The sequence below is a fragment of the Choloepus didactylus genome, chromosome 6 (assembly GCF_015220235.1).
Source record: "Choloepus didactylus isolate mChoDid1 chromosome 6, mChoDid1.pri, whole genome shotgun sequence".
NCBI classification, from domain to species: Eukaryota; Metazoa; Chordata; class Mammalia; order Pilosa; family Megalonychidae; genus Choloepus; species Choloepus didactylus.
The window spans coordinates 105540884-105558368 of record NC_051312.1 but is presented as its reverse complement, the minus strand read 5'-3'; the positions used below and the strand labels follow the sequence as shown (position 1 = coordinate 105558368).

The 17485-nt window shown below is 38.9% G+C and overlaps 1 protein-coding gene across 1 annotated transcript; it reads left to right on the top strand.

Moving 5' to 3' along the window:
- Positions 1-125: 125 nt before the first annotated feature.
- On the top strand, positions 126-17093 carry LOC119537246 (EF-hand domain-containing protein D1-like). Its single transcript, XM_037839776.1, has 2 exons — positions 126-144; positions 16252-17093. The coding sequence occupies exons 1-2, from the start codon at positions 126-128 to the stop codon at positions 17091-17093; spliced, it is 861 nt and encodes a 286-aa protein (XP_037695704.1).
- The last annotated feature ends 392 nt before the right edge of the window (positions 17094-17485 follow it).

Sequence of the window (17485 nt, the reverse complement as noted above, 5' to 3'; positions counted from 1 at the left end):
TTGAAAAATGTAGAATCCATGAACTAATCATATATACATATTTAAAACCACATGGAGAGATTTTCAACTCGTTACCTTAACAACTGTTATTCGTCTTTGCGGTTCTTTTATTCGATGAAGGAACTATGTGGAGGTTAATTAGTGGTAAGTAAATTGGAATATAGATTCTTAAACATTTTGTTTGACAGCACCATCTCTAGTTTATATTGAATGCGTCTTAGGGGTTTGGAAACTCCAAGGCAGTAGCAAAAAGGGAACCACGTGCCTTCCATGTGGGTGAGCAGGGGTCTATGCAGCAGTGGTTATAGATGCTGTGCAGATTTCCACTCAGGTTCCAGCTTCAGGGTGTGATTCCAGAGAAAAGACTCGAAACTTAGCGCATTACCAGCATGTCTGATGGAGTAAGCCTTCCTAAAAGAAGAAACCTCCGCTGATAATGCAATGCCGTTTCAAAGCTCTGGAAAGCTATGCCTATAAATTATATGGGGAAAGATGTTTGTTTTAATTTCTCAAAATAATATGTATTTTAAATGATGTCTCATCCCACTAAAGGCTATGTCTGTTATACAGTGTACCCCAGAGCTCATTTAACCCATCTCTTAGATTGTTCCCAATTTTTTGCTGTTACAAACAATACTGCAATAAACAACCTTGTAACAAGAAAGAAAAAAAAAAAGAAATGATGTCTTGATTTCTTAATAAAGTGATTTCATTAGATAAAAAAAGAAAAAAAGGAATACAAAACAAAAAAAGAAACAGGAAATTATGGCCCATCCAAAGGAACAAGATAAAAATCCAGAAACTATCTATGAGGAACACTGGACTTTGGACGTACCAGATGAAGACTTCAAAAAAATGATCTCCAGTATACTCAAGGAGATAAAAAAACAAAAACAAAGATCAAGAACTAAAGGATATCAGGAAAACAATGAATGAACAATATGAGAATCTCAAAGAAATGGAAACTTTGAAAAGGAACTGAACAGAAATACTAGAATTGAAGACCATAAACTGAAATGAAAAATTCAGTTTAACAGCAGATTGGAACTGAAAGAAGAATCAGTAATCTTGGAGGGAAGACAAATTGAAGTGATTCAAACTCAGGAAAAGAAAGAAAAAAGAATTTTAAAAACTGAACAAAATGTAGGAGGCCTGTGGGATATCATCAATAATACCAATATGCACATTATAAAAGTCCTAAAAGGATAAGAAAAAACAGGAAGGGCAAATGAATATTAAAAGATATAATGGAATAAAACATCCCAAATTTAATGAAAGACATGAATATGCACATTCAAGAAGCCCAGAGAACCCCAAACAGGATGAACAGGAGAACGATGTCCAGTCACATTGTAGTCAAACTGTCAAACACCAAGAACAAGGAGAAAGTTCTGACAGCTGCAAGAGAAAAGCAATGTGTCATGTATAAGGGAGTCCCAATAAGATGATGTGTTGATTTCTTATCAGAAAGCATGGAGCAAGAAGGCAGTGTGATGAAATATTTAAAATTCCAAAAGAAAACAATTGTTAACCAAGACTTTTATATCTGGCAAGATTACTAGATACAAAGAGAGATATTAAGGACATACCCAGATAAAAAGAAAAAGCTAAGGTAGTTTGTTACCACTAGACCTACCCACAAGCATGCTAAAGGGAGTTCTTTAGATTGAAAAGCAAGGATACTAGAGAATGGATCAAAGTGACATAAAGAAATAAAGACCTCTGGTGTAGATAATCATATGGACAATCATAAATGCCAGTACTAGTGTACTGTATTTTTTGGTATGTAACTCCACTTTTTATTTCTTGCAGGTTCTAAAATGCAAATGCATGAAAAGTTATGATAAATCTATGGTTTTGGAATACAGTGTATAAAGACATAATTTGCAAAAGTACAATAAAAAGGTGGGGGAATGAAAGGGTATATGAACAGTGTACGTGTATACTGTTGAAGTTCAATTGGTATAAAAATCAAATGTGATTGTTATAGATTTAGGATGTTACATTAAGCCCCATAGTAACCACAAAGGAAATATTTGAAAAATATATATACAAGAAATGAGAATGGACTCAAAATCATACATTATGAGAAAAATAAATAAATATGAAAGTAGTCATCAAAGGAGGAACTGAGGGACAAAAAGGCATAAAACTTACAAAGACTAGAACAAAGATAAAGAACAATATGAGAATCTCAAAGAGATTGTTACCCTGACATCCTTTAGTTCTTTATCTTTGTTCTGCAATATGGCAGAATAAAGTTCTGCATTATCAGTAGGTAATTTAAATGTAAATAGAATAAATTTATCAATAAAAAGACAGACAATGGCAGAAGGGGCAATAAGCATGCTCTATCTGTATGATGTTTACAAGGCACACACCTTAAATTCAAAGACAAAGACAAAAGTAGGTTGAAAATGAAAAGATGGAGAGAACATATGATGCAGACAGTAACCAAAAGAAAGTTGGGGTAGCTATACTAAAATCAGATATAACAGACTTCAGGTCAAAAACTGTTAGGAGGGACAAAGAAGGTCATGCTATACTAATAAAGGGGTCAATTCAACAAGAAGAAATAAAATTTATAAACATTTATAAACATGTACCTAGTGGCAGAGCCCCAAAATATATGAAACACATATCGACAGATTTGAAGGGAGAAATAGAAAGTTCTACATTCATGGTAGGAGACTACAAGACACCACTTTTACTAATGGTTAGAATATCTAAATAGTAGATCAATAAAGAAATAGAAGACTTGAATGATACTCTAAACCAACTAGACTTAACAGACATACATAGAATACTTCACTCAACAGCAACAGAATACACATTCATTTCTTGTGCACATGGATCATTCTCCAGGATAGACCATATAAATTAGGCCATGAAACAAGTCTTAATAAATTAAAAAAATTCAACAATACAATTTATCTTCTCCAACCATAATGGAATGAAGCTAGAATTCAATATGAGAAAACTGGAAAATCACAAATATGTGAAAATTAAACAAGCAATGGAACAAAAAGAAATCACGAAGGAAATTAGGAAATATCATCAGGCAAATGAAAATGAAAATAAAACATACCAGAACTTAAGGGATGCAGCAAAGGCAGCAATGAGAGGGAAATTTATAGCTCTAAAAGCTTACATAAAGAAAAAAAGAGAAAACATCTCAAACCTCACAACTGGTAGATTTAGAAAAAAGCAGACTAAACTCACACTGAGCAGAAAGAAAGAAATAACAAAGGTGAGAGAGGAGATACATGAAATAGAGAAAAAAATAGAATCAATGAAACCACAAGTTGATTCTTTGAAATGATTCTATCAAAAAAATTGGAAAAACTTTAGCTAGAAAGAAAAAGAGAGATGCCGCAAATAATTAAAATCATAAATGAAATGGGGGCAATACTGATCCACAGCAATAAAAAGGATTATAAGAGGATACTATGAACAACTGTATGCCAACAAATAAGACAACCTAGATGAATTGGAAAAATTCCTAGAAACACACAAAATATCTACACTAACTCAAGATGAAATCAAAGACTTAGACCAATAAAATTGGAAGGAAAACAAGGGTCATTGGACACAAACAGTTCCAAATACCTGCAGGGCATACTTCATTAGAATCCAGGTCTGAAAGTCATCTCTAGAATGATATTTTGTCCTCAGGTCCTGATAAAGCGGCAGCCCCACCCTTTCCAGGAGCTTATGCAGTGGCCCAGCTCTCTCCAAACAGTGGGGTGAGGGCTCCAACATCTCCAAACACTGGGGAGATGGCCATGCTCTCAACTCCACCCTCTTCAAGTAGTATTGGGGTGGCAGCTGAACTCTAGACCCCACCCTCCTTAAGCATTGGGGTGGCAGCTGGACTCCCCAATTTCAGGGGCACAGGCTCAACTGCCTTAGAACAGTGGGGTGGTGGCAAGGCTCTCCCCAATCCCCAGCAAATGTGCTCCACCCTCTCTGAAGTCTAGGGCAGCCAGCAGCACTCTCTCTGAACAACTGGGCAGGCCAAGCTCTCCTCAATCCCCCAGATATCTACGATCCCTGGGGTGGTAAAACTTCCTGAACAATAGGGCAGAAGGCCCACCATCTGCAAACTCTGGGGCAAACTCACCCTTTCGATGTGCATGGGTGGGTCCACTCTCCTGGCCAGAGGTACCTTGGTTTCAGACCTCAGCTTCCATGGTTCTGCCTTGAAATAATTTTTCCTTCAATCTGTCCCTTTTACTGTCCCTTTTAGTCCAGGTTGGCAGTGGCTCCATTAATATAGATCTCACACAAAAAAACTCATGGGTTTCATGTGCAATACACAGGAGTCCCAACCATCAGACAATAGGACTTTCCACAAATATTTTCTGACTTTCTTGATAACTCCATATCCAATCTGACTTGCACTGAAATGGCTAACTGGTTCTACGTTCTATTAAATCCTCATATGGGACACTATTCTGTGGGTACTTACTTTCTGGAAGCCCAGAATTTTCCAAACCATCAATTTCTGGTTTCTTTGTACCCAAGACAGCAGGGAATATAAAATTATTTCTTAGGATTTGGTGGGGGTGGGGTGGGGGGGATGGACAACATTGGATTATGGACAATAAATATTTAAAATAAAACATGTTTAAAATTGTAAAAAGGTAAAACTCATGAACAGACATTTCACTGTAGGAGATAAATAAATCCAAGGGAAAACTGGGAAAAAAGACCTTTGGCATGTAAGGTGGAAACCTGACTTTAGAGAGGGGGCTAAGGGGGAAAGGACCCAGTTCTCAGGCTCAGTGCATTCACACTCAGTGATTCTATATAGGGACAAGATTTGACAGGGCTGGGGATCTGGAGTTGAGGGGTTTGTGTTTTGAGAGACAGGGATGTGAACCCTAGGCTTATCTCTGCCCTGCCTGACTTGGAGTTTCTGGATTAACCTCATCTGAGAAACCAGGTGCTCACAGCAGCCCAGTGCTGCCCTAGACTCTTGGTAATAGCCCAAGATTCTGCACCCCCATCCCAGAGGTGGAAGGACTGCCTGGAGGGGAAATGAGAGGTTTTAGGTGGTTGGCACTGGCTGAGACCAGCAAGAATTTTGAAAACCATGTGTTCCAGTCTGCTAATGCTGCCATTATGCAACACACCAGAAATGGATTGGCTTTTATAAGGGAGTTTATTTGGTTACAGATTTATAGTTCTATGGCCATGAAAATGTCCAAATTAAGGCATCAACAAGAGGATACCTTCACTAAAGAATGGCAGATGGCCTCTGGAATATCTCTGTTAGCTGGGAAGGCACGTGACTGGCATCTGCTGATCTTTTGATCCAGGGTTCTGGTTTCAAAATGGCTTTCTCCAAAATGTGTCTGGGCTAGCATCTCCAAACATCTCCGAGCATCTCTAAGCGTCAGCAAGCATCTGGGTCTGTTTGGGCTCTTAGCTTCTCTCTTAAATACTCCAGTGAACTAATCAAGACCCACCCTGAATGGGAAGAGTCACACCTCCATGGATATAAGCTAATCAAAATTATTACCCACAGTTGGGTGAGTCACATCTTCATGGAAACACTCAATTAAAAGTTTTCATCCAACAAGATTGGATTAAACAGCATGGCTTTTGTGGGGGGCATAATATATCCAAATTGGCCCACTGTGTGTCCTTTGTTCACTTCTTTATTTGTATTTTGCAGTATTTTGATATCATTTCAACATCAAAATATTGCAACATAATATTAATGCAAAAAGAATTATCTGCCTTTAAAGTCCTAATAGAGAACGTTGGGCCCTGTCTTATTTTATTTCTCTTACAGTTTTTAAACACAGTTTTATTGAGGGATAATTGGCACATAACAAATTTCACATATTTAAAGTGTACAATTTCAAGCATTTCCACAGTTGTGTACAGCCATGGAAACATCACCACCATTAAGATAAGGGACCTATTCATCACCCACAAAATTCCTTTCTCTAACTCCCTATTCCCCTTTCCTTGTAACACGTCCCCCCAACCCATCCTCAGGCAATCATTGATTTGTATTCTATCATTATAAATTAGATGCATTTTGTGGACTATTATATGATTTGGATCATATAGTATGGACTCTGGGGGATGCTGGCTTTCTCACTTCGGAATTTTGTTATGTGTGATTAATCCATGATGCACATGTATTAATAGGCCATTCCATTTATTGTTGAGTAGACTGCATTGGCTATGCCATCCATAGTACTGTATGGATATGCCATGGCTTGTGTACTCATCAACCTGTTGATAGACATTTGGATTGTTTCCAATTCTCTGCTATTTCAAATAAAGCTGCCATGAACACTTAAGACCGAGTGTTTGTAGGGACACATGCTTTCATTTTTCTTAGATAAAAACTTAAATAGTTGAATGACAGGTCATATGGTAGGTATACGTTTAATTTTTAAGGAAATTGACAAAAGTACTTATACCATTCAATGTTACTACCAGCAGAGTATGAGCATACCAGTTCCTTCATATTCTCACCACTATTTAGAATGGCCAGTCTTTTTAATTTTAGCCATTATAATAAGCATATAATGGTATGTCATCATGGTTTTAGTTTGCATTTTCCTAATGATTAATGATGTTAAGCATCTTTTCATGTACTTATTTGTCATCCATATACCTCCTTTGGTGAAATATCTGTTCAAATCTTTTACCCATTGTTTGGTTTGCTAATGCTGCCATTTGCAAAACACCAGAGATGGATTGGCTTTTATAAAGGGGGTTTAATTGGTTACACAGCCATAAAGTATCCAAGGTAAGGCATCAGCAATAGGGTACCTTCACTGGAGAAAGGCTACTGGTGTCCGGAAAAATCTCTGTTAGCTGGGAAAGCATGTGGCTGGCATCTGTTTGCAATTAGGTTGTGTTTCAAAATGATGTTCTCCAAAATGTCTCTGTATCAGCTTCTTGGGGCAAGCTCTGGACTAGTACCTCCAAAACGTCAGCAAAACTCTGCTTTCAATGGCCATCTTCAAAATGTCTCTGTAAGTGGCAGCAGCAAGCTCCTCCTGTTTGAGCTCTTATATAGGGCTCTAGAAAACTAATCAAGGCCCACACTGAATGGGCAGGGCTGCACCTCCATAGAAATTATCTAATCAGAGTTATCACCTATAGTTGGGTCACATCTCCATGGAAACATGGATTAGGAAACAACCTAATCCAAAAGTTCCAACTTGATCAACACTAACACGTCTGCCCCTACAAGATTGCATCAAAGATCGTGGCTTTTCCTGGGGGACATAATATGTACAAACTGGTACACCCACTTTTTAAATTGGATCATTTTATTGTTATTGAGTTTTGAGAGTTCTACATATATATATGTGTCCTCTATATGATTCACAAATATTTTCTGTCTTTTCATACTCTTAGAGTTTTTCAAAGGGAAGAACTTTTTTTGTTAAACTTGTCACTCATTTTTTTTTATTAAATTCAGTTCTATTGAAATACATTCACACACCATACAATCATCCATGATATACAATCCACTGTCCACAGTATGATAACATAGTTATGCATTCATCACCACAATCTATCTCTGAACATTTTCCTTACATCAGAAAGAACCAGAACAAGAATAAAATATAAAAGTGAAAAAAGAACACCCAAATCATCCCCCCATCCCACCCCATTTGTCCTTTAGTTTTTATCCCCATTCCTCCACTCATCCATACCCTAGATAAAGGGGGTGTGATCCACAAGGTCTTCACAATCACACTGTCACCCCTCGTAATCTACATTATTATATAATTGTCTTCAGGAGTCCAGACTGCTGGGTTGGAGTTTGGTAGTTTCAGGTATTTACTTCTAGCTATTCCAATACATTAAAGCCTAAGAGGTGTTATCTGTACAGTGCATAAGAATGTCCACCAGAGTGACCTCTCGACTCCATTTGGAATCTCTCAGCCACTGAAACTATTTCGTCTCATTTTGCATCCCCCTTTTAGTCAAGAAGATACTCTCAGTCCCACGATGCCGGGTCCACATTCATCCCCGGGAGTCATACTCTGCGTTGCCAGGGAGATTTACACCCCTGGGAGTCGGGTCCCACGTAGGGGGGAGGGCAGCGAGTTCACCTGTCGAGATGGCTCAGTTAGAGAGAGAGAGGGCCATATCTGAGCAACAAAGAGGTACTCAGGGGGAGACTCTTAGGCACAATTACATACAACTTCAGACTCTCCTTTGTGGTAATGAGCTTCATAAGGGCAAGTTCCTTGCTTGAGGGCTCAGCACATCAAACCGCCAGTCCCAATGTTTATGACAACATCAACACCAGTCCAGGTGAGGATGTCCAACACATCTGCACCTTCCCCCAGATCCTCGGGGCTGGGGAGGGGGAGGCCGTAAATATGTTTTTTATTATCTGCCCAAATTACTCTAGGATGTGTCACTATTTCACTCCAGCCTATACTAACCTACTGTATCTCACTTCCTATTCAAAGTTCCATGCAATTGTGGTGTTTGAACAAATCGACTGTAGAGTTGTAGAAAGGGAAGAACTTTTAAATTACAATAAAGTCCATTTTTTCAATTTGCTATTTTATTGATCATGCTTTTGGTGTTCTGTTGTCAAATAAAAGACAAGTTTCAAGAATTTAGAAAAGAGAGAATGTTTATCATAAGGAGACATTTGAAAATTGCAGAATGCTCAATGCCGAGACAAAAGTACTCCATTTTTTCCCCAAGAAAGAGGCAGCTTATATAGTAAATACAAGATTATAGAAGAAAAATAAGATTGGCTAAGCAAAAACAAACAAAAAAAATATGTAAGACAGGCAATCCTTATAAGAGGATGGAATGCTAATGAGCAATTGATGACAAAACTTATTTGCTCCCTCTCATCCCAGCCTCAGTTCTCAACCAAGTCTTGGTTTCAGGGAAATCAAGTTTCAAGTTCAAAGCACGTTAGAATGGCCTGGCAGTTGTGCAAGGTAAGAAAGTCCCAGATAACTTGTCTCACAGATAACTTGTTTCAAGCATGTGTTTTCAGTTTGCTAAAACTGCTGGAATGCAATATACCAGAAATGGGTTGGCTTCTACAAATTTACAGTTCTAAGATCACGAAAATGTCCAAATTAAGGCATCAACAAGATGAGACCTTCTCTGGAGAAAGGCTATAAGCATCTGGGACACCTCTCTTACACGGGAAGAAGGTACATGCCCAGCGTCTGCTGGTCCTTCTCTCCCCAGTTTCCTTGCTTTCACCTTCAGGCTTCAGTGGCTTCCTCTCTCACCACCTCTGGGGGCTTTTTTCTGTATGTGAGCTTCTCTTGGCTTCAGGTTTCTACTTCTCTATGCATTTTATTTTCTCATAAAGGACTCCAGTAAAAGGATTAAGACCCACCTGGAATGGGATGGGTCACATCTCAGTTGAAATAACCTAACCAAAAGGTCCCACCCACAACAAGTCTGCTCCCACGAAAATGGATTAAAAGAACATGGCCTTTTCTGGGATACATAACAGATTAAAACCACCACTGCATGTGTGAGTGATTTTAAACAAGTACAGACAAGCTAGTTTTTACTTTAGTCATGTACAGATAAGTTGGCTTTTGCTTTAACGTGTTCAGACAAGTTGCTTCCAGGCCCTTGCCAATTTATTTCACATATCAATAAAAAAAAAAAAAAAAAAAATTTTGCTTAACTGAATATTGCAAAGGTTTTCTTCTAGAAGTTTTATGGCTTTAGGTTTTACATTTAGGTGATTAATCCATTTTTAGTTAATTTTTGCATATTATGTGTGGTATACATTGAAGTTCATTTTTACACCTAGGTTTTCCAGCACTATTTGTTGAAAAGGTTACACTTTCTCCCCTGAATTGCCTCTATCAAAAATCAGTTGTCTGTATATATGTGGGTCTATTTTGAACTCTCTACTCTGTACTATTTATCTATCTTTACACCAATACCACACTTGATTATTATAGCAAGCCTTGAAACTAAGTACTATTAGTCCTTCAACTTCTACTTTTTTTTAATGGTCATCTGTTGTTGGGAAGAGTGTTCTATTAATATCCATGAGGTCAAGTTGGTTGATAGTGCTGTCCACTCTTCTATAACCTCACTGATTTTCTCTATTTGATCTATCAATTATTGGGAGGGGTATTGAAGTGTCTGACTAAAGTTGTGGATTTTTCTATGTCTCATTACATAGTCCTATCAGTTTTTGTTTTATGTATTTTGAATCTCTGATATTAGGTACACAAATATTTAGTATTGTTCTGTCCTCTTAAAAAATTAATCCATTTATCACTATGAAATAACCTTCTTTATCCCTGATTTCCTTTGTTCTGAAATCTACTTTATCTACTATTAATATAACCCCTTCAGCTTTCCTTTAAATGGTATTAATATGGAAGGGGACAGTCCAAGCACAGCCTGCCATGTTTCCCTGTGACCTACAAATGAGCCTTGTGCTTGACCTGTGTTAGCCTGGCTCCTATGATGGGGTAATAAAGCAGGCTGACTCCCTTCTTGGGAGTGACTTGAAGTAAAACACCTCCCCTAGCAGATGGTGGACTGCCTGTACATTCCTTCCCATTTTGCCCTGAGCATATATGAACATTCACTCTGGAGAGTATGTCCATTTTATGGCACCTGGCTCCCCCTGCTGGTATCTGCTCCTGGCTGGAAGGGAGTGGTGTCCTTCTACTACACAAGTAGTACGTGTAGACAATTCCCTGTGTCAGCTACAGATCAGAATCCAGTAGCCACTAGTGAAGCTAAATTTGTCCTCTCTCTTCTTTATGTGAGTTAACATTTTTCCATCCAGTTCTGTGAGTTGTCCTTTTGCTGACAAACCCAACACCTACAAACCATGGAGTGAGTTTGCATCCTACGACTGCTTTCCTGGTGGCAGGCATTGTTAAGTTCTTTGCTACCCTCATGTGGTGAGACCCCTGCCCTGGAGGTGATAATATGTGTTTCTTTCTGACTGTCAGTTTGGTACAGCCAACAGGGTGCCAACAGTTCAACAGTTAGCGTGGCATATCATTTACCATCCTTTTACTTTTAGCCCATTTGTGACTTACATTAAAAGTGTATTTCTTGTAGGCAGCATATAATTGTATCTTGCTTTCTTATTCAATCTGAAAATTTGTCTTTAATTGGGGTGTTTCTACCATTTATGTTAAGTATAATTATTGATATGGTTAGAGTCAGCTTCCTAATTGTCTGCTTTTACACATCTGTTCTTTTTCCCCCTTTTCAAAATAATTTAATATTGTTTATGATTCTATTTTGTCTTTGTTGACTGATTAGCTGCAACTCATTTTTTCTTATTTTACTGGTTTCTTAAGGGTTTATAACATCTATCTTTAACTTATCATACTCTACCTACCAGTTATATTATACCATATATCATATATGTACATATATTATAAGAAACTTACAAGAGTATAGTTATATTTCTTTCCTCCCAACCTTTGTGTTATTTTAATCATAAATTTAACATTTACATATATTATCAAAAACCTTCACTATGTTATGATCTTTGTTTAAAAATATGATTTAAAGTGTTTTATATGATAATAAAAATCATATATATTTCCCTATGTAATTACAATTTCTGATGCTCTTCATTCTTTTGTGTCGGTCTGCAGGGGATGAATTCTTTCAGCTTTTGTATATTGGGAAAAAAATCTGTATTTCGCCTTTGATTTTGAAAGATTTTCCTTGGGTATAGAATTTTAGGTTGACAGTCTTTTTCTTTCTCTCTTCTCACTTTCATTGTCTCTGGCATGAAATTTGTCAACATTTTAATCTTTTTCCTCTGAATGTCTTTTTGTTTCTGGTTGCTTTTCTCTTTGTCACTGATTTAGAGCAATTTGATTATGATGAACCTTGTTCTAGTTTTCTTCATATTTACTGCTTTGGGGTTTATTGAACTTCTTGGATCTGTGAGTTTCTCATTCTTAACCAATTTGGAAAATTTTTAGCCATTACTACTTCAAATATTTTTCCATCCTTAGCATCTTGTTCTTACTTTTGGAGATTCCAATTACACATAACTATTAGGCTACTGAAGTTGTCCTATAGCTCAAAGATACTCGGATCATTTTTTAAAATTCTCTTTTCTCTGTGTGTTTCATAATATCTAATGTTATGTCTTCAAGTTTACTAATCCAATCTTCTGCAGTGTCTAATCAGTCATTAATCCCATCCAAGGTATTTTTCATCTCAGAATTTTAGATTTAATCTCTGTAAATTCAACTTGGGTGTTTTATATCATCCATGCCTCTACTTATCTTTCTGAACCCATGTAGTACAGTTATTTTAATGTTTATTGTCCTTGTCTGCTAATTCTAACATCTGTGTCAGTTTTATTTCAGTTTTTACTGAGTTTCTTTTCTTTATGGATATTATTTTTCTGCCTTTTGCATGATTGGTAATTTTTTATTGGATTCCAGACATTGAGAATTTTACTTTTTTGTGTGTACAACATATTTTTGTTTTTCTATTAATATTCTTGAATGCTACTTAGGAACAAGGTTATTTGGAGACAGTTTGACCCTTTTGGATTTTTCTTTTAACGTTTGTTAGTCAGGGCTTGAATAAAGCTCAACTGAGGGGTAATTGTTGCTCACTCTTGAGACACATTCTTTCTGTGTCCTCGACCCAAAGCTCTGTGAATGATGCAGTTTGGCTGCTCAGTACAGGCACTGATCCCAGCCCTGTGGTAGTGCCAGGCACTGATTCCTTTAATTCTTTGATGTGTTTCTTTCCCATCTTTAAATAGTTTCCTCACACACATGCACCAATCAGACTCAGGTGAACACTCAAGGGGTCCCATTCCAGATCTTCAAATTTCTCTCTCTGTGCAGCTCTCTGCTTTCCAGTACTGTCCTGCAAATTCCTGATGTCTTCGCCTCCTCTGACTCTTATCTTGGTTTCCTCAACTCAGGGAGTTGCCAGGGTAGCCCTGGGGTCCCCATTCTTGGGCTAAAGCCTGACAACTCCTAAGGAAATAAGTTTCAGCAGTCATGGGTATTCCCTGATCCTTCATTGCTTGATGTTCAGTCTCTTGAAAACAGTTCTACCATATGGTTTTTTTTTCTGTCTGTTTTTTAGTTTGTTTGATGTGGAAGGGTAAATCCATTCTTTTTTTTTTTTTTAGCTCTGTTTTATTGAGATATATTCACATACCATACAGTCATTCACGGTGTACAATCAACTATTAACAGGACCATTGTATAGTTTTACATTCATCACCCCAATAAATTTTTGAACATTTTCCTTACTTCAAAAAAATAAAAATAGAATTTAAAAAAAGTAAAAAAGAACACCCAAAACATTCCATCCTCTCATCCCATCTAATTTTCATTTAGTTTTTGTCCTCAGTTTTCTACTCATCTGCCCAAGCACTGGATAAATGGAGTGTGAGCCACAAGGTTTTCACAATCACATAGTCACACGATGTAAGCTGCAAAGACATGCAATTGTCTTCAAGAATCAAGGCTACTGGGTTGCAGTTTGATAGTTTCAGGTATTTCCCTCTAGCCATTCCAACACGCTAAAAACTAAAAAGGGGTATCTATACAGAACATAAGAATGCCCTCCGGAGTGACCTCTCAACTCCATTTGAAATGTCTTAGCCACTGAAACTTTATTTTGTTTCATTTTGCTTCCCCGTTTTGGTCAAGCAGATTTTCTCAATCCCAAGATGTTGGGTCCGGTTTCATCACTGGGAGTCATGTCCCAAGTTGCCAGAGAGATTTACACCCCTGGGAGTCAGGTCCCACATAGAGGGGAGAGCAATGAGTTCACCTGCCACATGGGCTTATGGAGAGAGACAGGCTACATCTGAGCAAGAAAGAGGTTCTCTGGGGAAGACTTTTAGACACAATTATAAGTAGGCTTAGCTTCTCCTTTGCAGTAACAAATTTCATAAGAGCAAGCCCCAAGATCAAGGACTTGTCCTACTAAGTTTTTAGTCCTCAATGTTTGTAAGAGTATCAGTAATAACCCATGTGGAGAAGTCCAACATTTCTGCATTTTCCCCTAGTTTCTCAAGGGGCCCTTCAAATACATTTTTATTCTTTGCCCAAATTACTTTGGGATGTATTGGGATTTCACACTAACATGTACAAAGCTACCAGATCTCACTTCCTATTCAACGTCCCATGTAATTATGGTGTTTGAGTAAACTGAGAATACAAATTAAATTATTTAGTGTGCAGCAGAAAATATAGATCCTGCATCAAATAAACAGCTTCATTCATATCTCTAATTGAAGCCTGGACTCTTTTTCAGCTTTTTTAATAGTTGCTGAATGAGGTTAACACTGACATTCATAGCTGCGGAACCCTAGCTCTTAGTTTCAGGTGTTACATAGATACCCAAATTTCCAGAGACTGATGAGGTTATACACAAAGAACTCAGCATCTCAGAATTTGGAGATAACCATTCCAACTCAGAAACAGATGTGACTGCTCTAACAGCTTACAATCTAGGGAGCATTACAATAAGCGTTCCCCTGATAAGCTGTGCTCTGAGATTCAATTCTCAGAGTTTACACACTATAGTTAGTCAATATTAATGAGGCATTATAATATTTGTGTTTTCATTTCTGGCGTACTTCACTCAAAATGCTGAGCTCAAGATTCCTTCACCTAGTTGCGCGTTTCACAGCTTCATTCCTTCTTGCAGCTGCTCAATATTCCATTATATGCGTATACCACAGTTCACCATTCTGTTTCTCAGTCGCTGTACCCTTACGCCACCTTCATCCATTGCAAATCATGAATATTGCTGCCATAAACACCAGTGTGCAAATGTCCATTTATGTCCCTGCTATCAGATCTTCCAAGTGTATATCCCATAATGAGGTTGCAGGACCTCATGGCCCCCACATACTTAGCTTCTTGTGGGACTACCAGATTGTCCTGCATACAGGCTACACCATGCTACCTCCCCACCAACAGTAAATAGGTACATCCCTCTCTCCATGTTTCCTCCAGCACTTGTATCCCTCTGTTTATATTTTCCCTGCAATTTTATGGAGATATTCACATACCATACAATTATCCACAGTGTATAATCAGTTGTTCACAGTATCATCATATGGTTGTGCATTCATCACCACAATCAGCACTGAACATATTCATTACTCCAAAAATTTTTTAAAAGAATAATACAAAAGATAAAAAGGATAAAATATCATACAATACAATATAATAAGCAGGTCAGACAACAACAGCACTACCAAGAATCCCACATCCCTCCCTTATATCCCACTCTCATAGACATTTAGCTTTGGTGTATTGCCTTTGTTACATTTAATGGAAGCATCTTACAATGCTACTATTAACCATAGACTCCAGTTTGCTTTGATTATATTTTTCCCCAATACCATCCCTTTTTCAACACCTTGCAAGGTTGACAATTCATTTGTTTTCCCACATGTAAAAACGTTTTTATATTTGTACATTTAGTCACCATCATTGACCACTCTAGGTTTCACTAAGTCATAATTCCCAGTATTGATCGTCTATCTTTCCTTCTGGTGTCATACTTGCCCCTAGCCCTCCTCTTTCAGCTTTACTCACAGTCGTCTTTGTTCAGTGTAATTACAATATTGTGCTACCATCACACAGTATTATGCTATCTATCCATTTCTGGATCTATACAATCAATCTTATTGAACATTCTATACTCTTCAGCATCAAATGCCAATAAATCTATTCTTTATGTTGCATTTTAAGCAAGAAGCAGAAGTCTCCCACTGTGTGTGTTCTTAGATAATAGTTAAAATAATTTTTAATCTAAAGAAACTTTTTTTTTTACTGAGTGTATTATTTCTGAGTGTTTGGTACTTTGAAAGTTAATTATTTGTTCAATGACTGCTAACGAGAATGCAAATACCTCAAATTGCTTGCTTAGGGCATATATTTTTAAGAAATTATAAATTAAAATTCAATATGGGGGCAGACGTTGTGGTTTTTTAACAAAGGCTTACATTTGGAAGACTTTTTTAAATATGTGTAGTTATGCATTTTTAAGAATATGTGGAGAAAAAATAATTTTTTACTGACCATTGTTCTCTTTGAGGAACTTATTTTTTTAAATGTGTTTTTGTAAATGGGTCAGATTTAGTTTTTGGACATGATTGTTTATTTTATTTATTTTATTTATTTTAAACTTTGTAAGATGTTTTCAATTGCATTTTCAAAGGTAAGTGAATTTTTATTTGTGTAGTGATACAAAATTTTATTATAAAAATAACGATAGGCCGCCACGCCGCGTGCCACCCCCGCCCCGTCCCGCGCGGGGTCTCGGTGCCCCGGTCTGTCGCCACGGCCAGGGAGGAGGCGCAGTGCAGGCTGCAGCGGGAGAAGGCCGAGGAGGGCGGCGCGGACTCGGAGCTAAGCGCGCAGCTGGACCGGCGCCTGGACATCACCCAGGGCGCCGCACCAGCCCGCCGCTGCAGGGTCTTCAACCCCTACAGCGAGTTCCCGGAGTTCAGCCGCCGCCCCATCAAGGACTTGGAGCGTAAGTTCAAACTGTACCATGCCGGACGGGATGGCTACATTGACCTGATGGAGCTGAAGCTGATGATGGAGAAGCTGGGGGCCCCCCAGACCCACCTGGGCCTGAAGGGCGTGATCAAAGGGGTGGACGAGGACTTGGATGGCAAACTCAGCTTCCGGGAGTTCCTGCTCATTTTCCAGAAGGCCGCTCCGGGGGATCTGCAGGAGGACAGCGGGCTGATGGCGCTGGCGAAGCTCTCCAAGGTCGATGTCGCCCTCGAGGGCTTTCAAGGTGCCAAGAACTTCTTTGAAGCCAAAGTGCAAGCCTTGTCATCTGCCAGTAAGTTTGAAGCCGAGTTAAAGGCCGAGCAAGATGAGCGGAAGCGAGAGGAGCAGGAGAGGAGGCAGCGCCGGGCAGCCTTCAGGGACCTCAAGGCGGCTTTCAGTACCCAGCCGGGCGACCCTGACCTGCGACCACAGCTGGGCCTCACCGACGCCCCGGCCGAGCCTCGCACCCACCGTCCAGTGCACTCCCCAGACAGCCTCGTTGGGATGCTAGAGGCCGCCCCTGCCCCAGGGGGAGCCGCTCCTGGAGGGTCCTGAGCCGGCCCATGCGTCTCCACTCCCCTCTCTTCTGCCTTCATCCCTCTGACCTTCTCTCTCTTCTTCTTGGCAACCTTTGCTTATCCCTTGTCTGTATCTGTACAGATGCTTCTTCCTTTCGCCGTCCTCCTGGTAGAGAGTACGGTCCGTGGTGGGTTGTGATTTTAATGTTTCATTCTCCTTTGTTTCCCATCCAGTTTACTGTTCTCCTTCTTGGCCTGCTTTGGCTGCTTGCTCTGGCATCTTCTCTCCTTTCACCAAAGTGGACCACTACCCATCCCCTGCCAACAAGGGAGTGATCTGAGGCTTAAGCGGGAAGAAAATAGAAAACAGACGGGAAGTTCTGTTCGTTCCCCTCCACCTTCCTCTTTTGCCCTCCCCACTCCCCAGGG